At 36.9% G+C, this 21,510-nt stretch overlaps 1 protein-coding gene across 1 annotated transcript in view; it reads right to left on the reverse strand.

The window, feature by feature from the left end:
* Nucleotides 1–21,510, reverse strand: part of MSH2 (mutS homolog 2) — a 73,093-nt gene that overhangs the window by 24,169 nt on the left and 27,414 nt on the right. Inside the window, exons 7-8 of the mRNA XM_079111620.1 lie at nt 15,414–15,613; nt 533–642 (exon numbers count right to left, since the gene is read on the reverse strand). Of these exons, the coding sequence (XP_078967746.1) occupies nt 533–642; nt 15,414–15,613 (310 nt within the window). The remainder of the gene's footprint in view (nt 1–532; nt 643–15,413; nt 15,614–21,510) is intronic.

Genomic DNA, 21,510 nt, shown 5'->3' on the forward strand with positions numbered 1-21,510 from the left:
TTGTGCTTGCGAGGCAAACACTATACCAACTGAGCTACATCCCAGCCCAAGGGAAGTTTTCTTGTGTCCTACATCCTTTCCAGGACTACAATTTTCTTTCTCTCTTGGAATTAAATTCAGTTGCATACGTGAAATCACTTACTTTTAAGATTTTCTTTAACCAGACCACATATATTCACTCAATAATCACTTCCTCTGTTAATCTTTATTTTCATTTACTGAAACAATTGTTAAGAAGAAAAATCTTGTTCCTGGGGACATAGGAGAGTGGTAGAGTGGCAATGCCTTCCATGTGCAAGGCCCTCCATTAAGTCCCCAGCACTGCCACCCCTCCCCTGCCCCTGCTCAAAATGCTTTTCTGTCACTTAATCTCATATCCACTGTCTGCAAAGATGCCACACAATTGTGCCCAAACTAGATACTAAAAGAGAAATCTGAAATATTTTCTAACGTGCTCTAATTTTTTTGTTTTTGGTTGTCTTTTACTTTTCGAAAATATTCTGTTGCTTAAATTAAAATGTATATTGCATACCTGATCCATATCTAATGTTGTTTCTATCATCTCCTGAAACTTGGAAAAATCAGAACGAAGATCAATAAGAGGAGTCACAAAAACTGCCAACATCAATACCTGGTGTTTTCCTAAAAGAAAGCAAAAATAAAAAATAAATAAAAACATCTCATTAAAAATACAAAACTACAGAGCATAAAAATTTGACTGAGATAATAAACATCATTTGATCAAAAAGCATGAATAGTACAGCACGTCTCCAAAGTTACTATTTATTTAGGTGTTTTAATTCAAAATTAGCATTCAATTTATTTTACAGACAGGGAACTGATGTGATCTAGCACCCAAAGTTTCCCACTAATAAAACAATGCCTCCTCTGCATGTCTGTCATTTTCTTCAAAGGAATGCTAGAGATGCAGAAATGTAACATTAATTACAACTAAATTACATTTCTTGAAGATCTAATAATCCAAAATCAAAGCCTTTAAAATAAGACCCTTAACCTACAGTCATAATTTCCATAATTAACATAGTATATTCCAATTAACAGAGGTTAAATCAAGTCAAACATTTAAATACTGGAACTTTGCTTAATGATATTTAAGAGTACATGCTGGGGAATTATTTGGGGAGGAATAAGGAAAGCAACAGAGTAGATGGTGTGAAAAGAAGGAGTAGAGACCTGGGTGCCAGGACTAGATTTGTTGCTCACTGGCTTTGTCCTCTGTAACAGGTTGCTCTTAACACCAACTTTGCTTCTCTGTACAACCGAATAACAAGTTACCCAGATGAGGGATATACAACACCTGGTGCAGTGCTGGACATTTAAAAGACGCTCAACAACAGTTACTGTACATTATTATTAGTGTAAAACAAGGACTCCCCCAGCCCATTGCCAATAAATTCCCTTAGAGGAATTCTAATCTCTAACATACTACATTTTGCACCAAAGCTATTGTTTCAAACTTCCAGAAATTTCAGTAGCTCTTGAATGACAAAATAAAAAGCTACTATAAACTCAGTAAAATTATTTTTTAAATTCATGTTTTATTATTAATCACAACAGCATCTACACATATTGAGAAAAGAGTACATAAGTGTGAAACATTTCAGACAGATTATAAACAACACTTTGCCCACATAATGTCTGTTGTGCTACAATGTCTGGTCCTTTATTCCCAGTTAGCTTAAGCACTATTGGTAAATAGAATGCTGGCAACAAAAAACAGTGGTGTCATTGGTTCAGGAATGATTTCTTTTCCCCTGCCTATTAATGTTTTCAGATCATCAGGACAAACTCACACAAAGAATAAGCTATAGCAATGAAGACTTTAATGGCCACTGTACTTTCCACTGTACTAAGATATGTGGGTGAAGTATGCAAAAACATTTGCTAATGTTAAAAAACTGAATTCAATCCCTTGCTACAAATTTATAATTCTGATGAAATTGACCTCTGCTAGAAGCAAATGCCCTCAAGAACTTAAACAGGATGAAACAAGAGCCTCAGATTCTAAGGCTACAAAGAGTTGGCTAATGTTGAGTACAAATGCAGTGAATGCCATGTTTCTATTGAAGTTTGTTAATATATTTGTTAGTAGTGGTTTTAAAATTTTTGTGTATTTTGAGGACTGCTTCAACCCTATTTTTTTTCACCATAACTCCCTTATTTTTCTAGCTCATGACTGAAGGTTTTCCAAGAAAACACGTGGTTATTATTACAAAAATGCCTGTAAAACATCAGAATCTGTCACTCTCACCATGTCCTCTAGCCCCTCAAACATCTAGGCCCACTTTGCTGCAACTCTTCAAAGAGTCTGTTTCCCCTTCCATGTCTGACAGCCTCCTGCAAGCTTTCACTAGAACCTTGAGAATCCTTCTCTTAACTGTTAACTTCTGCTGAACCCTTGTTGCCAAATTTCACCTGGGTTTTGAAAACCACATTCTCCACTAGTTACCAGAGCCTATAAATATCTACATAATCTAACAAGATCCATGGATCCCTTGAATTCAAGGTAGTACGTAAGCACAAAAGAGAAGTCAATTCCACCTTTATTTTCCTAAGCTCTAACTAAAATTTAACATTTCCTTCCACTATTCATGTAGGCAATAAACCTCAGTAGTATTATCAGTATCTGAGTCATTATTTCCAATCAAAATACAAACTATATTTTCATATCCTATTATAGTTTTTGGAGATATCATTTAAGCTCATTATTGCTACAAAACTGAAAGAATTAGCCAGGTGCATGGTGAATGCCTATAAACAAAGACTCAGAAATCTGAGGCAGCAGGATTCCAAATCTGAGACCAGCCTGGCAACAAAGAAACTGTCTCAAAATAAAAAATAAAAGGGGCTGGGGATGTAGCTCAGCAGTAAAGCATCTCTGGGTAGTAGACCTTCTGTCAAGGTTTTTTTTTTTTTAAGAAACAGGGTCTTGCATGTTGTCCAGACTGGTACCAAACTCCTGGGTCCAAGTGATTTACTTGCCTCAGTTTCCCAAGTAGCAAGAACTACAGGCATACTATACCATGCCCAGGTTGTCAGTTTTTTAATGCATTAATAAAAAGACATATTTCTATATCAAGAGTTTGTTTTAGCTGGGCATAGTGTTGAACACCTGTAACCCCAGCTACGACGCAGAAGGCTGAGGCAGAAGGATAGCAAGCTGGAGGCCAGCCCGGGCAACCTCACAAGGCTGTCTCAAAATTAGAAATAAAAACAACGGTATGGGGCTGGGGTTGTGGCTCAGTGGTTGAGCACTTGCCTAGCAAGTGTGAGTCACTGGGTTTGATCCTCAGCACCACATAAAAATAAATGAATAAAATAAAGGTCTATCAACATAAAAAAAAAATTAAAAAAAAAAAAAAAGATGTAGCTGAAGGGCAGAGCACTCTCACACAGATCGTCTTACATTTTGATAAGCAGATTTCAACATAGTTATTTCCCTTATTACTCCATGTGCACCTACTTAAACACTATTCTGAGAAAGGTTCATAGACCATATTAGAAGCAAAAAGGGTTCATGGTGCATGTGTATAGAGACACAAAAAAGATTAAAAACATCAGATAGGCCTCACCTCTCTGCTGCACCTCCTAACTGCAAACAGCCTCTCCCCCTTATTTTCTACCACTATGTGCTTGACCATTCCAGTTTTTCTTCACTGCCTCAACAAGTCAAGACCCAGGTCAGCCTCAGGTACTTGAACTGGCTGGATTATACTAGCTTGTCTAGCCCCTCTCATCTTAACAGCTAGCTCCTTCTCATCATTCAAGACTCAATCCTTAGAGAGGCCCTCTATGACCATCCCATCTGTGTCCACTCAGTCGGTCCTTTGTCAAGTTACTCTATCAGCCTCATTTCACTTTTAACTACATATTTGAAATTCCTGCTCATTTATGTCTTTACAGTCTCTCTGTACAGAATCTCCTCAAAACAGGGACCTCATCTGTCAGATGCAACATTCTATCTCCCAGAAAAATGTTTGGCACAAGAAGAAAAAAAAAATTTGTTGAATGAACAACTTTAAGCACTCACTGGTATTCACTTTGTACATTTATCTAGTAAGGACTTTAAAAAGTCCAAGTAATCAAGTTAATAACTAATTTACTTTATTTAATAAGAATTTCAGATTCACTCTCAGAAAGTCATTTACAACTCCCTGAAGATTTGATTTTTTAAAATGAAGAGGCTGGGGTGTAACTCTGACAGAAGGCTTAACTAGCATGTGTAAGGCCCTGGATTAGCACTGTAGGGAGGGAAATGTGTGCTTCATAAACAAGTCAATAAGCATAAGTAGTAACATCTGTAATAATCTAAAACACAACTTAATCACTACTAAAAAATTTCACCATCACTTACAATGAGAAAAACTAACAAATTTCAGGATAAATTAAAAGCCCATGAGTGATACACTGTTGGAATGCTGCCAGGCCAGCTTCTAGTGAATTTAAAAAGATTACCTTGTAATTGGCACCCCCACCAAAAGTACACATATACATATATACATATAGAGGAGAGCATTTTCTCAATACCAGTTCTGAATTTTTCCTTCATAACAACTATCAAAATTATATTTTTGGACTTGGGAGATAGCCCTGTAATACAATGTACCTCTTCGTGCATGAAGCCCTGTGTTTGACCTCCAGCACCCACCCCCCTAACACATACTATATTGATTCCTATGAATACTTTAATGTCTATTTCCCTTAGACTTTTTTTTGGCGGGGGAGGTACTAGGGATTAAACCCCACTGAGCTACATCCTCAGCCTTTAATTTTGAGAAAGTCTTGCTAAGTTACCTAGAACCTCAGTAAGCTGCTGAAACTGGCTTTAGACTTGCAATCCTCCTGCCTCAGCCTCCCAAATTGCTAGAATTACAGGTATGCAACACAGTACCCAGCTTCCCTTAGATTTTTTTAAGGGCAGAGATGAGACTGTTTTTGCTCCCCATCACAGATCAGTAACCAGCTATGTCTGGAGCATGGTGAATATGACAAATGTTCACTGAACCTCTTCACATTTCTGCTTGCCTTTTCTTTTCAGTGCTAAAGATTAAACCCAGAGCTCTTGAGTTATACCCACAGACCTCTTTATTTATCTTCTGTAACAGCTCTGAACACTAGTCTTTTGGGACAATGTAAGAATGTAAGTAATGAATTAAATATACTTTTGCTGATATACTTTTACCTATAAAGAGACTAAAGTAGAAACATGCAAACTTTCGAGATCTCTTAAATAACAATGACAAGACAAACCATCTTGAATTCCTGGCACAACCATTCATCATAAACTAAGCTGTTTCCCATTACTGTAAAGTTTCAGTTTCTGCTCTAATATATCCACTCAACATTCCCTCCTACATTAAGAGGTACCATCTCATTCCCCCAAAAGAAGTTACTGTGTGTCTCCTACGTGTCAGCAACTGGGCTGGAATATTCACTCCTCATGCATTTGCTACTATACTCTTGTGGATGGGGGGAAACACAACCATTAAACAAGTAATTATAAAGAAGAGTGGTGGCTGGGTGGGTGGCACACATCTATAATCCCAGCAACATGGGAGGCAGGAGGACCACCAGTTTGAGACCAGCCTCAGTAACTTAGCAAGACCCCATCTCAAAATAAAAAAGTAAAGAGAACTGGGGATATAGTTCAGTAGTAGAGTACCTCCAAGTTCAATCCTCAGTATAGGAGATGGGGAGTTAGGGAGGGGGATATCAGATATGATAATAGGGAAATATAGGTTCTTTGAAACATGACCAGGACAGAAATTTACACAAATATAAAGACATGATAGGCTTACTCAAGGAAATGATTTTTAAGGTAAAATCCAAAGACAAGAACAGAGTCAGATAGGACAAGATTTTTTTGTACTATTAATTCCAATGCAAAAGTCTTAAGTATAATTAAACTTTGCCTGACCTTTTTTAGTATATTTATGATATGAATTTAAAAATCCATTCAAGAAGAAAAAGCTGATAAAATACGGGTAATAAAAGTTCATGGCATAAATGCACTTAAGTTACTGATAAATAATTGTAGGAGTATGGGACCAAATCTAACAAATTGCCATATTAGCAAAAAAAATGAACAGTAAAAGTGCAGCTAAATTATGATAAAGTATCAAAATAATTCAGTCATTTTGAGTAATGACCTTTAACACAGGTTGTCTGTTCTTTCTGTTAAGACATTGAATAGTACTGTCCTCTTCATCTGTCCTCATCTCTTGCCCTCTTCCTTTATCTTTTTTATAAGCTAATGTCATATTTTTATTAAGCCCAGGCACTTGTCAAGTTTCCTGGGTTGCAAGTAATGTTTCAGTGACACCATCATTCATTTTTATTTATTGCTATTGTCATTCTCACGAAAACTGCACTTTTTTTCCCCTAAGCTGACTTTTCCTGCTGCTTCTATTGTTTTTGTGTGTACTGTCACTTGTTAGACTCAATGCTACAAAATTATTTTTCCTTCCTTTCTTATCTAAAATCTTACAATTCAAATGTCATATTTCCTCTGTTCTCATTCACTATCTTCAATCTTAATCTTAAACGATAAATACTTTCACATTATAATTATATTATTGGGCCAAAAGTCATCCCTAAATTACCACCCCTTCATTCAAGTGGCCTTGCAACCACATTTCACTAAACATTCCCAACAAAATGAACCAGCCACCAAGATAAAAAGCAAACTGTCAGTGAAGAGGCAAAGGAATTTGCTTGTAAACCTTGTGACTAAAGCTTCCTGACAAGCTAGTTTTATCAATACATAGTTGACTTCAAAATGCAGACCACAGAGGAGGAAAGTCTAGAAAGATAAGAAAACAACACTATTTACTATTCTAGAGTTAAACTGAGTATTGATAATTTTAAGTTTTGTAATTAGAACTTTTATAATTAAAGTTGGTTGGCCTAGAAAGTCTAGTTTTAATAATTTACTACCATAAGAAAAAAAAAAAACAAACCTTTAATGTTTCTGCATAACAATTTCCTGAGACATAAAAACAGCAATAGTGTTAGCTAAACATAAATTACTATCAGAGACAGGCATGGTGGATGAGGCAAGAGGAAAGCAAGTTCAAAGCCAGTATTAGCAATTTCTATTTTGAAACCTCTCAAAATAAAAAGTAAAAAGGCTGGAGATTTGGTTCAGTGATGGAGTGCCCCTGAGTCCCATCCCCAAGAGAGAGTGAGAAAAAGGAACCTAATAAAAATGTTAGTGTATCTTCATATAAGTTAAATGAATAAGAAATTCAGAACAATTACAATAAATAACATACCCTGCAAAGGATGTAAGGTTTGCTTGTGGAGGTAGAACTTCTGAAGGTCTAGAGCTTGAATTATTGTGAGATGGTGAAAGGACATTTGTGATGTAACTCATAACATACAATGAACTGACGTAAATATATGAAGGGTATACATGTCCTGTTTTGTATATTCAGCTGGATGTAATTTTCTACATTCATCTAGTATATCCCAGGCTGAAATTATGCATAAACAAACATGAAATTTACATTATGCTCAAGTTGTTCTCCAACATATCAACTACATTAGAGCAAATGTGTTTTCAAAATAAGTGTTGCAGAACTGACTGTACATAATTTTGCTTAAAGACTGAAATAACTGCCAGGCGAGGTAGCACATACCTGTAATCCCAGCAGCTCAGGTGGCTGAGGCAGAAAGATTGCAAGTTCAAAGCCAGCCTCAGCAACTTAGTGAGGACCTAAACAGCTCAGTGAGAACCTCTTTCTAAATAAAATGTTTTGGTTTTTTTGTTTTTTGTTTTTTTTTTAAAGGGCTAGGGATGTGGCTCAGCATATAAGCACCTCTGGGTTCAATCCCAGGTTACCCACTCTCCTCCCTCACAAAAGACTAAAACAGCAGCCAGGCATGGTGGTGCATACCTATAATACTGATAACTTGGGAGTCTGAGGCAGAGGATCCCAAGTTCCAGGTCAGCCTCAGCAAATTAGCAAGACCCTGTTTCAAAATAAAAACTAAGGGCTGGGGAATAGCTCAGTAGGTAGAGTGCTTACCTTGCATGCACAAGGCCCTAGGTTCAATCCCCAGCACCACAAGCCAAAAAAAAAAAAGGCGGGGAGGGGTGTTGGGAATGTGGCTCAGTGATTAAGCATCTCTCTGTTCAATCTCTAGTACTGACAGATGATAGATAAGATGTATAGACAGACAGACAGACAGATAGACAGAGGTGGGGATATAGCTCAGTGAGAGAGGACTCTTTGGTTCAGACTCCAGTTTAAAAAAAAAAAAGACTGAAACAAAATATACCAAAATATTAATGATGACTACCTCTGGATGCTATCAAAGAACTTATGTTGCTTTTTATAAACTGAAAAAGATGAAATTTAAAGAAAATATTTCCAAAATATAAAATCCACAGGCTAAAGTTTAAAAAGTGCTAGTGCTAAGCAAGAACAGATGCCTTTTATCACCTACATTCCAGAAATGTCAATACACTCTTATATTTATCTTCCTAGCAATTAAGTAAAATATGTGATTACTTATACTGCCTCATCATTGTTATTTAGGATTAAGAAACAATGGAGATTAAGGGCTAGGGATGTAGGTCAGAATAGAACACTAGGCCCTGGGTCCAAAAACCAGTAACATTCCCCCCACCAAAAAAAAAGGAGAAAGGGAAAGGAGGAAAAGCAGTGGAGATTCACACAGGAGGTTAAGAAAATTAGAGAAAGAAATCTTTAACTCTGCATGAGAATAGCCTCATAAGAAAAGATGGTTCAATCTTAGAAAGTTTACTTGGTGGTGGTATCAAGGGGACAAAGGAGTCAAAAAGCATAAAAGTGGTGCCATATCTGGTGACTGATAGTACTTTACTAAGACAAAGGGTAAAGAAAAAGGAATACAAGGGAGGAAAAGAGTACAGGGAAGTAGAGGCTTGGCCATGTGAAGAAATGGGGCCTTTCCCTACAAATTATGGAAGTAATTAATGTGCTTTAGACTGAAAAGGAGAAATGACATGATCAGATACACGCTAACAAAAACTATCTGGGTTCAATGAAGAGGAGGCACAGACCAGGGAATAGAAACAGCAAATAGGAGGTAATTAAGAAATATGTTAAACAGAAAAACAATTGGAGATGGGAGGAGAATGGTTCTATGCCATAGTATAATAGCTATTAAAATTAATTGATGAAATAATCTGGATAGTTGTTTTAAGTACCATCAGAAATTTGCCCTATGTAGAATATTGTTATTTTAGGCCCTGTTCTAGATTTTTTAATTTTAAGAGATATGAACTCTGGGCACAATGGTACATCTATAATCCCGACTACTCTGAGGCAGGAGGATCACAAGTTCAAGGCCAGCCTAAGCAATTTAATGAGATCCTATATCAAAATTTAAAAAAAAGGGCTGGGGAGATAGCTCAGTTGGTAGAGTGCTTGCCTTACAAGCACAAGGCCCTGGGTTCAATCCCCAGCACCGCAAAATAAAATAAAATAAAATAAATTTAAAAAATAAAGAAAATTTAAAAAAGGGTTGGGACTGTAGCTCAAGAAAGTGCTTACCTAGCATGTGCAAGGCCTAGGTTTAATCTCCAGAGTGGGGTAGGAAAAGGAAATGATGAATAAAGGTCTGTATCTTTTCAAATAGCTATTTCTGGATGTGAGGGTGATCTGGCTGCAACATCTACCACCTCGCTGATAGTCAGTTCAGTTAATCTGGTTGGCTTAGGCAGGTGTTTTCTTTCTCACTGTTTCACGTATATCTGAAGCAAAGCTGTATGTGCTCAGTGGAAGAGGATGACCTTCCCTCACAAAAAAGAGGACTGTTCTTCAATTAGGGGTATATAAGTAGCTGGATAACCCTTCCAGAACCTCCAAACCTATTCTCAAATAGCTATTTCTTACAGGGCAAACATTAATAGGAGAGCTTCAGTCACTCAATACAAATCTACTTTCAATACTGTTGCTGCCCCCTGCTGTCTGAGAAAGTACCTTACTTTAAGATTTTTTTTGTTCTGGGGTATTTTTTTGGAATAACATTAAGCCTAAAGTTAATCAAAAACCAAGAACATCACAGAATGGCAGAACAACACACTCAATTCCTAACTATATATATCCAGTACTATATATCTCCAGTACTGGGGATTGAACTCAGCACCACTAGCATGCAAGGCAAGTACTCTACCTCCAAGCTACATCCCTAATATATATCAAAAATTTTTAAATCATAATTTTACTTTTAAAGAAAGTACACTTGCTTTATTTTATTAATTAGTCCCATTTTGGGTTTTTTCCATGAAATAAATATGCTAAGGAACTATGCTGAGCTCATGCCACTACATGTTTTTTCTAAAGAACTTGAGGTGGGGCTAGGGAGATAGCTCAGTCGGTAGAGTGCTTGTCTTGCAAGCACAAAGCCCTGGGTTCTATTGCCAGCACCGCAAAAAAAAAAAAAAAAAAAAAAAAAAAAAAAAAAACTTGAGGTGGATTAATTTCCCAATGACTGGAGGTACACCTAATTCTCAAATATTCTGTGTAACAGGAAGAAGAGAAAGAAAGCTCTAACACCGTAACACCCGGTTTTCCCCTTCTAATGCTTCCCAGACTAAGTGGCTTCAAATACCTCAATTGGACATCAGCTGCCAAACCCACACTGGGCAGCATTCGATTTAGAAGTTATGATCTCTCACAAATTTATACAACTTAAGTATAACACCAAAAGAAGAGAATTACTGACCTGTTAGAAAACTTAGGTAATAGGCCATGCAGGTATTTAGGAAGGTGAGGAAGAAAGTCAAGTTACCCTCAGCCCCGATCCCTAACCCTAAAATTATCCCAGAGAGCAAGGAAAATCACACAAATATGCATAGCAGTATGTCTTCCCTTCTGGGAGTCGTGGAGTGGGTTTATATAAGCGTTAGTATATAGTAGTTCTCCTACCGTGGTTTTGTTTGTTTTAGTTACCCAAGTTCAACCATGGTCTGAAAACATTAAATGGATAATTCCAGAAATAATATGTAAGACTTAAATTGCACAGTATTCTTGTTTTCTAATTTTTTTTTAAGTTGTAGATGGACACAATGCCTTTATTTTATTTGTTTTTTAATGTGGTGCTGAGAATCGAACCCAGTGCTTCACACATGCTAGGCAAGTGCTCTACCACTGAGCCACAACCTCAGTCCCCAATGGCACAGTATTCTTAGTGTGAAATCTCATGCTGTGTCGCTCTGTCCCTGGTATGAATTATCCCCTTGTCCAGCTTAACCACACTGTACAAACTACTTGCCCATTAGTCACTTAGTAGTCATCTCAGTTATCAGATAAACTTGTGAAGTTCAAGTAATTCTATTTTGCGATCTTATTTTACAATTCTTAGGCACCAAAATCCAAGAGAAGTGATGCTGGCAGTTCAGATATGCCAAAGATAAGAAATAAAGTGCTTCTTTTAAGTGGAAAGGTGAAAGTTCTTAGCTTTAAAAAAGTCATTTGTTGAGGTGAGTAAGATCTAGCTTACGAATGAACCTTCTATACAAGAAATTATAGTTTTGATATTGTATCTCAAACTGCAAAAGTAAGGCCACACTGTATGGGAAGTACTTAGGAAGGAAAAGGCACTGAGTTTGTGGGTGGAAGACATGGACAGAATTTGCTCAACTGACAACATCATGTTACCCAAGAAAGTACCGAGTCTACACAAAGACTTCAGAAAGGGATCCTCTGAAAGGAGTGACACTAAACCATTTAACTACAAGTAAGGGATGGTTACAGATTGAGGGATAAATTCAGAAAGGAAATGAAGGGGTCACATCTGTTGATGAAGAAGTTGCTACCACACTGCTGACACAGTTGAAGAAGAGAATAATGTTCAAAGATGGTCTTCAACTGCAATGAAACTGGGTTCTTCAGGAAGAAGATGCACAACAGAATCTATCTTCAAAGTATAATGGAGGCCCTAAAGCATAAAACATGGAAGGACAGCTTAACTTTGGTACTACATGGCAATGTGTGGCATACAGTAAAGCCAGGTCCTAAAAACAAAAGTTATTTTCCCATGTTCTATCAGCATAATCAGAAAGCAAAAGTAGTAACCATCTTATTTACGAAACAGTTCTACCAATGCTTCATTCCAGAAGGGTAAATATACTTGGAAGAGGAAGGTTTGAGATTGAAAGTCTTAATAAGTCAATGTAGCTGGATGTGGTGGTAGACTGAGGCAGGAGAATTCCAAGTTCCAGGCAGCCTTAGCGACTCAGTGAGACCCTGTCTCAATTTAAAGAGGGGAGGTGTGGGGATTATGGTTAAGTGCTCCTGGTTCAATCCTCGTACTGGGAAAAAAAAGAAGTCAATGCACAGGGACATCCTGAATGTTTGCTATAAAAATGAAAATGCTGAGGTCAGTTGTGTGTATGTACTCTTCCTTTTCTGTTGTTTTTGTCTGGACTTTTCACCACAGTGATTAAAAACGTCAACGAATACAGAAGGAAAGGAGAAGGGAGGGTGTGGAGAGCGGATGAGCCCCGGGTTTGGGGGGCAAAAGCCCTGGAAAATATTCCTTGACAAAGGTGAGGAAGTTATCAGCCTTGATTCTCTGATCAGACATTCCAGGACAATGGGTTTCCTGGATGCAGCAGAATGTTTGTAGCACTGCAAGAGCAGGATAGTTGCAAAGAAATGTTTCTATCTCTGTAACTTTCAGTGCACAAAGAAGTCTCTGACAACTCACAAGCCTTAAACAACTTACAATGCCCCTACATAGTTTAACTTCCTGATTATGAGACTCTAAATAATAAACTTGCAGGGCTAGTTCTGTGTCACTGTCCTACAGAGTGCAGTGTTCCACCTGGTCCCAGCTTTACTTGATAATGTCTCTGTGTTTTCCTCTATCTCCAGTCATCCTTACTCAAGAATCCTTTGTTGATGCTCTGTGGGTTGAGGCAGGAGGAGAAATAGGAAATTAAAGAGAGTTCTTAACTCAAGGCCAATACTTTCTCAGGAAAAAAAAGATATTTATTTACTGTGTGAGGAAGGAGATATGAAACAAGAAAAGGTTCAAAATAGCTGATTTCAGTTGTGAGTTTGCATTGTCTAGAGAGCCTATCTTCATTACACACCAATTCTACCCCTAATACTTGACAATATACTTGTATTTTCAGTTGATCCTATTGTAATCAGATGAAAGATCATGAAATCAAAAAAGCAAAGCAAAAGATATTCATTTAAAGGATAGAGAAATTGAGGCACAGGCACAAAAAAGGTAAATGACTGGCTAAGCCAAAACTAAAGAAATGTGGAAACAGAAAAGTTTCAAGACCCATTTTCTTTTTCTTTTCTTTTTTTGTTTTTTTTTTTTTTTTTGCGGTGCTGGGGATTGAACTCAGGGCCTTAGTGCTTGCGAGGCGAGCACTCTAACCAGCTGAGCTATCTCCCCAGCCCCAAGACCCATTTTCTTTAACTCAACTCTGGTGCAACTAAATGCAAAGACTCCAAGTCTTACCGGTCTAATGAAGGTTCTTGACCAGAATAATAATATTCTTTAAATCACAGGTCCTCTGAGAGGATAAGCACTCAGCTACCATTTATGTTAGATAAAGGAAAAGGTTACCATAAAATTTAAGTTGAATCTATAGTTATGTATTCTGCAATCATAAGTTGAATTTCTTTAAGTTTGTCTGCAAAAGAAAAACAAAACATCCCCATAACATTGAAAGATGTTTTGTTTTGTGGCTCTAAGGAATGAACCCAGGGTCTCACTTATGCTAGGTAAGCACTTTAACTCTTGAGCTACATCCCCAGTCCCAAAAGGTATGTTTTAATAGTTCTAATGGATGCTGACTGTTAAAAACTTAAAATGCTGTAATGTATTAAATAATAATAGCTAAAATTGTTCCATAAACTCATATTTACCAACTTAAAATATTCATTTGTCTAAAGTAGTACATTTCTATAATTCCATGACTCTGGAGACTGAGTCAAGGAGGCTCTCAAGTTTGAGGCCAGTCTCTGCAACTCAGCGAGACCTTGCCTCAAAATATAAAAGGGGTTGGGGACATAGCTCAGTGGTAAAGCACTTCTAGGTTTGATGCCCAACTAAGGAGGTGAGGGGAGCTACATTTGTCAAGCAACATTGATTTTATTCACCAATAATATATTTAACTATGTTGATTAAAGAGAGTGACTTTGCTCACTTCAGTTCATTTCAACTTCTACTGCTAAGAGAGCACCAAGACCTTTGGCCATAACTTTCTGTCATAGTTGTGCTGTGGGGGTTAATTCTAGCAGGTCTGAAATCAGTCTACTGGATTTTTTGGTGGGGCAGGGGTTTGAGATGGGGTCTCGCTGTGTTATCCAGGCTGGTCTCAAACCCCAGAGCTTAAGTCATCCACCTCAGCCTCCCAAGTAGCTGGGACAACAGGTGTGCACCACTCTGCCTGGCTTTGCCTACTTTGTATTTTAAGGTTCTTTCATGGCAAGGACTGGTGGTCAAGGGATGAAACACTGCTTAATATGACTATTTTATAATTATGGATCCAGGGATATTCGGAGTGGTTTGTTTGGTTTATCAGCATTATTTATTGTGATTAATGATTTGTACCTGGTCTCAATAAGGTCCCCCTTCAGAGGGCTCTGCTATACAGGCTAGCTCCCAGATAAGAATATACACCCTTGACCAGCAAAAAAATAAAATCTAGCCAAGACTCCATTTGGGGATCCCTGGTTCCGAGGTGTTCTGCATACATATCCTGAGAAAGTGCACACCACCAGGAACTTTTCAAAAGGAAAGACAACTGGCTGTGACAGCTTTTAGTTGTGATATTCAGCTTTACTTTAATGTTGCTGCTGGATTTTATCCTTTCCCCATAATACTGTAAACTATAGAGTTCTAAGTACTGTCATTGAGTCCTGGGTTTTCTTTAGCAATCAAATCCTATTTTTTAACTGCCACTATTAGTGCAATCAACCCATTAATAATAAATTCAGTATTTTAAAATTTAATTTTTTTTTTTTTTTTTTTTGCGGTGCTGGGGATTGAACTCAGGGCCTTGTGCTTGCAAGGCAAGCACTCTATAAACTAAGCTATATCCCCAGCCCTAAAATTTACTTTTAAAACAACAAAAACTCTAACTTGTCTCTGACTCCTGGTTTCTGCCACAAAGCATACATTAATACAAACCTATCAGAAAAACAATGTATGGGGCTGGAGTTGTGGCTCAGTGGTAGAGCACTTGCCTGGCATGTGTGAAGCCCTGGGTTCGATACTCAGCACCACATATAAATAAAAGATCCACTGACAACTAAAAAAAAATATTAAAAAGAAAAAGAAAAAACAATGCATGGTAAGTGGGAGTCACTAGCACCAACTTTTGTAAGGATAGCACATTTACTAAGGAAAACAAAAACCAAAATCATTGTTACCTTCATATTTTTCCAGAGCCTGTATAACATTAGGGAGTTGGTTTATGCCCTGATAGAGTCGGTAACAATCTTGAAGGTTTGCTGCTTGTCTTTGAAATTTCTTGGCAAGTCGATTAAGATCTGGGAATCGACGAAGTAAATCTTCTTGTAAACTCTGCCTCAATTCTGCATCTTCTACAAAAGCTTCCACTAAATTTAATCTGAAATTAATTACAAGAATAAACAGTAATTATTTTCATGTAAAATTAAACCTGTCACCTAGGGTTAAGGATGTAGCTCAGTAGTAGACTGCTTGCCTTTCACGTGTGAAGCCCTGGGTTGAATCCCAAGCACCACCAAAAAGAAAAAAAGAAAAATTCTGTCAATGAGGCTCCTAATTCTAAATTAAATAAACTAAAAAAATCTCATATAAAAAGCTTGAAATCTATTCTAAAATGTTTGCTTTTTTTAAAAAGAGGATAAAAAGGTTCCATAGGACTACGAGTCAAGAATTTCCTGGTAAGCTAACAAATTGTCAAGTAATATCATAAGCTACTGAAATATATCCAATTTTGTTTTACTTTCATCCAATTAACTCCCCCTTGTACCCCCAGGTACTAGGGATTGAACCCTGAAGAACTTTACTACTGAGCTATATCTCCAGTTCTTTTTAAAATTCTGAGATAGGGTCTCACTATTGCCAAGGCTGGCCTCACACTTGGGATCCTCCTGCTTCAGCTTCCTGAGTCACTGGGACTATAGCATGTACCAATACACCCAGTTTCAATTGACATTTCTTAATGAAAGAATTTCATTACTGGGACAGGGCTGTTGCTGACACATTGTTTTATACGTGAACAGTGGTATTTAAACAAAATTACAGTTCAGCAGTATTGTTAAATCCTATATTTTATCAGAAGCTCTTATAAAATATTCAGAATACTTTTTAAAACTAGAATATGTAGCACATATTGCTTTTGAAATGTTGGAAACCAGAGGCTTTCCACTTTTTTCATTATATCCCACAGCAAGAAATCTTACCTACTCAGCACACGCATGAATATATAATTAAAATAGGTTTCACTAAACAGTATCTACTTTTACTGTAATGTGTGGTTATTTTCTATTTTCTTTTAAAAATGCTGTTGAGGGTTGAAATGTAGCTCAGTGTTAGAGGCATGCTTAAGACCTTGGGTTCATTCCCAGCACTCAAAAAAAGTTTATCAACTACTATGCCAAATTTCCAACCCACCTCTGAGTCACAATTTGCCATTTGAAAAACAATGTTGTATATATTACTGAACTAACAGATGAAAGGCAAATTGTTAACAACAGAAGACAGGAAAAATTATTCCTGGGGCTGGGTTCAGTGGTAGAGCAACTGACTAGTCATCCAAGAGGCTCTGGATTCAAACTCAAGTACCCAGGGAAAAAAGAATAAGAAAAGAAGCAGGGGAGGTGGCACACACTTGTAATCCCAGCAATTCAGAAGGCTGGGGCAGGAGGATATGGCTCAGTGGTTAACTGGCCCTGGGTTCAATCTCTGGTCCCCCCACCAAAAAAGAGAAAAAAAAAAAAAAAAAAAAAAAAAAAAAAAAAAAAAAAAGAGAAAAAAGAAAAGAAAAATATTCGTATACATGTTATATATCTCTAGCATCTCTAGCAATGGCTTTAGAGAAATTTTCTGGAGGTCAGCACAGTGGATGATTTAAGATTCCAAATGCTATCAGATGAACAACCACAGGAAAAGGAAACAAATCAGCTTTATAATCTCTAAACTATTTATTGATCTCTCCATCAGTTTATAATTCCTGCATCAAAATGTTCATGCCAGCTTGTTTTGTGAGGGAAAAAATATGCTACCCTCAGAGTAATCACACAATGACCATACATCTGAAAGCAGGGTTTCTCACTCTCAGCAATTCAGGCTCGTTAGTTCTTTGTTGTAACAGCCTGTTCTATGCTTGTTTAACAGCATCCTTGGCTTCTATCCACTATGTACTCTCTCCACAGCATGACAACAAAAAATATCAGTAGACATTTGTGAATATCTCCTGTAGTGTTGCGGGGAAGACTGCCCCACTTTGAGAACCATTGGTTTAAAGGAACTTGAGCCAGGTATGGTGCCACATGCCTATAATCCCAGTGACTCAGGAGGCTGAGGCAGGAGGACTGCCAGTTAAAAGCCAGTCTCAGCAACTTGGTGAGGTCCTAAAGTCACTTATTGAGACCCTTTCCCTAAATAAAATATAAAAGAGGGCTGGAGATGTGGCTCAGTGGTTAAGCACCCCTGGGTTCAATCCCTTATACCAAAAGCAAAAAAAGGTTTTTCTTTTCTGTTTTTGTAATACTGAGGATCAAACCCAGGGCCTTGTATGTGCTAGTCAAACACTGCACCACTGAACTACATCTTCAATCCTTTTTATTTTGACACAGGGTCTTGCTAATAAGCTTGGCCTTGAACTTGGATTTAGGTTCCCTAGTAGCTGGGATCAGAACTAGGGATCATACCCAGTTCTCCAAAAGATTTCAATGGCACAATGGCATTTAGACTTAAAAAAACAAAAAATAAAAAAAAGCAAGTAATGGATGCGATCAAGTCACATAATCCAATTCCTACCTAAGCCACTGCTCTAACTGGGTTTTTCCAAGTTTGATCCAAGGATCACCAGTATCAAACTTATTTAGAGATAAACAATAATAGTAATAACAATCCTTGGAAGTAGGATTCAGTTGTTACACTTCAATGAGCTTCTCAAGTGATTTTTATGCATTCAAAAATATGAGCTTTAAAATCACAGGGAATTCCTGAGTTCTCATAACAAAGCAAGGGTAAGAGGTTTAAAAAAAAAAAAAAAAAAAATGAATGAAAGAAACCTGATACTGGCTGACCCACATGCTCATCTTTTTTTTTTTTTTTTTTTTTTTTTTTTTTTTTTTCCTCTTCTTTCCTTAAACTCCCATAACTCTAGGTTATCCTCAACGACAACAAAAGCCAAAAAGAATTTCCGGTGAGAATTTTTGTATGCTTCTTTCCCATTCTAATTATCACTATTTCCTCTCAAATGAACAGAAATTAGATATGTAATGAATACCACTGAAGTAAATATAAATACATATTCTTTTCTTCCCTCTATAAAAAAAGAGCCTTGTATATTTCCACCTGTGAATTGAAACAGCTGTGTGGGGAAAAAAAAAGTCAATTTTATGCCTCTCAGAACTGTATACCATGTGATAGCTTCCCCACTCAAGAAGTGTCTGTCTGAAAATTAAAATTATTTTAAATGCAACAGATACATAATAAAATGGAAAACAAACAAATAAACCTTAAAGTTGGGTATACTGGCACACACTTGTAATCCCAGTGAGTAGAGAGGTTGAGGCAGGAGGATCACAAGTTCATAGCCAGCCTCAACAACTCAGGGAGGTCCTAAGAAACTTAGTGAGACCCTCTCACAAAATGAAAAAAGGGCTGAAGATGTGGCTCAGTGGTTAAGTGCCCCTGGATTCAAACTCTAGTACCAAAAATAAATAAATAAATAAAATGAAAAGGGCAGGGGATATAACTTGTAGTAAAATATAACCCTGGGTTTAATTCCCAGTACTACAAAAACAAACAAAAAATTCTGTAGGTATTGTTTAGGTTAAAAAATTCACGTTTTGGGTAGGGGTATATAGCTGTTTACCTACATGCATGCATGAGATTCTGGGTTCAATCCCCAGCACCACAAAAAAGAAAAGAAAAAAGCAAGTTGTATTAATATGATCCCATATTGTTGTTAAGGTATCTATCTTCTCTGTGTATGCACATGTGCATGACCTGGAAGATAAAGAGATAAAACTGTTAACAGTGACTACCACCACGGATCAAGTAGAGTGAATGTTTATTTTCTTGTTTGACTTTTAAAAACAATGACCGTACAGTATTTTCTAAGTAAATAAAAAGTTGAATGCTGGGCACTGTGGCACACACCTGTAATCCCAGCTTGAGGCTGAGGCAGGAAGATCTCCAAGGACAGCCCAGGAGATTTAGGAAGACCCTGTCTCAAGATAAAATATTCTATAAAGGGGCTGGGGATAGAACTCAGTGATCGAGCACCAATGGGTTCAATCCCCAGCAGCCCTCCTAAAAAATAATACTTAAACAAGTTCTGAGACAGCAATGATAAGGAGCCCTAAACAAAGAACCACAAATGCACTTTTATACTTTTACAGATCTGTTTGCCAACAATGTTATAAACTCTCAAGCAACAACAGTATAACTTCTCATCTGAATCTTTAAAAAAGCCCAAAACTAAGTAAACTTGAATAACAGAAAACCAATGGGAGAGGGGTTCGAAAAAACCAACAGGATGGTATTGTGAATGGGGAGAGAAGGAGTTTAAAAACGAAATAAATAGAAAACTAACAAAGTAAAGAGATGCAACACTAACAAGTACTTCTGAGAACAAAAACTCTGTACTGAAGATACATACCTCTTTCCTGTAATATTTCTCCAAAGCCCATGAATAAATGTGATGCCTCTAGCTTACGCTAACTGATCTTAAATATATTCAAACCACTTCCAAATGATTCAAATGTTTTATCCAGAATAAATCTTGACCTTAAGTCTTCCTTTGCCATGGACAAATTCTTTAAACTGGACTTCACATATCCAAGTTAATTTTCTAACAATTTTCAAAATTTCACAAACATCCTCCTTCTCTCCTTCCTAAGTCACCAAATTAAAAACCAAATAATAATTACAATATTCAAAGGAACATGTCAGCCTCATATTGGGTAATTTCTAACAAAAAAATGAACTTCAAGTTATTTCCCATTTTTCATTTATAAAGTTCCAATAAGAGTACTAAGAAAGAAGCAAAACAAGCAAAGAAATTGTCTTTTATTTGTCTATTTATTTGCAGTGCTGGGCATTGAACCTAGAGCTCTGTCCCTGAGCTATATCTCTAGTCCTTAAAGCAAAGAAATCACGGAAGCTTCTAAAAAAAAATAGCACAAAGCAATATACACTCCTCCCCTTCAGTCTTTGATGCAGGTATCATGAAATGTCTAATAAATTGCTAGTTTCACAAGTCTATTCAGTATACCACTTTAGAAATAATTACAGTGTCAGTTTATGTTTTAGCTAAAAGAAATTAAAAAAAAAAAAAAAAAAGAAAGAAAAATGAAGACTGCTCGGCTGTTTCCATGACAATGTCACTTTTAAATCGCAATTTCAGAAGTATCAAAGTTACCGTTGGCACAATATAGTATACCTGTCAATCTTACCGAATGAAATTTCTCAGTTGTACACAAACTGAAAAAATACTAATTTGCGAATTGAATGGAATACAAGGTAAAATTTTAGGGTCAGTTAATCCCTAAAACTTTAACAGAACTCATTATGAAATTAATCATAAAATTTTAGGTATTTTAAAAATCAATGTTCTGTCATTTCTTTAAAACCAGCATACCTGATCTATCGTTATAAGAGTTGCCTGAAAGTACATAACAACATATTTACAAGGCTGAGAGCAAAAAAAAACAATCCAACTGGAATCAAATTAAATAGAACTGATAGAAGCAATATAGTACAAAGATTAAGGGATGGGCTGGCTCTAGGATCAGCCAGGATATTTAAATCTACTCTACATTAAAATCAAATCTGGGGTGCTTGATAAAGTAGCACAATCACAGTAAATTCCAGTATCATCATTCTATACCTCCTCCTAATCTATTTTTTCTTTCTTTTTTTTTTTTTTTATTATTTTTTGGTACTAGGGATTGAACCCAGGGGCACTTAACCACTGAGTTACATCCCTAGCCCATTTTAATTTTTACTTTGAGACAGGGTCTCACTAGGTTGATTAGGGCCTCACTAAAAAAATCCTAACCTCTTTACAGTAATTTAAAAGTGCCATGTATGGTGGTGCACACCTGTAGTCCCAGACGTGGAAGGCTGAGAAAGAAGGATCTGAGGCAGAAGGATCGTAAGTTCAAGGTTACCCTGGGAAACTTAGCAAGAACCTGTCTCAAAAATTTTAAAAGGTCTTGGGATACAGCTCGTGACAATGTGCCCCTGGGGTTCAATCCCCAATATTGCAAAAAGTAATAGTTATAACAATAATGATTTTAA

Source organism: Sciurus vulgaris, assembly GCF_902686455.1.
Source record: "Sciurus vulgaris genome assembly, chromosome: 14".
NCBI classification, from domain to species: domain Eukaryota; kingdom Metazoa; phylum Chordata; class Mammalia; order Rodentia; family Sciuridae; genus Sciurus; species Sciurus vulgaris.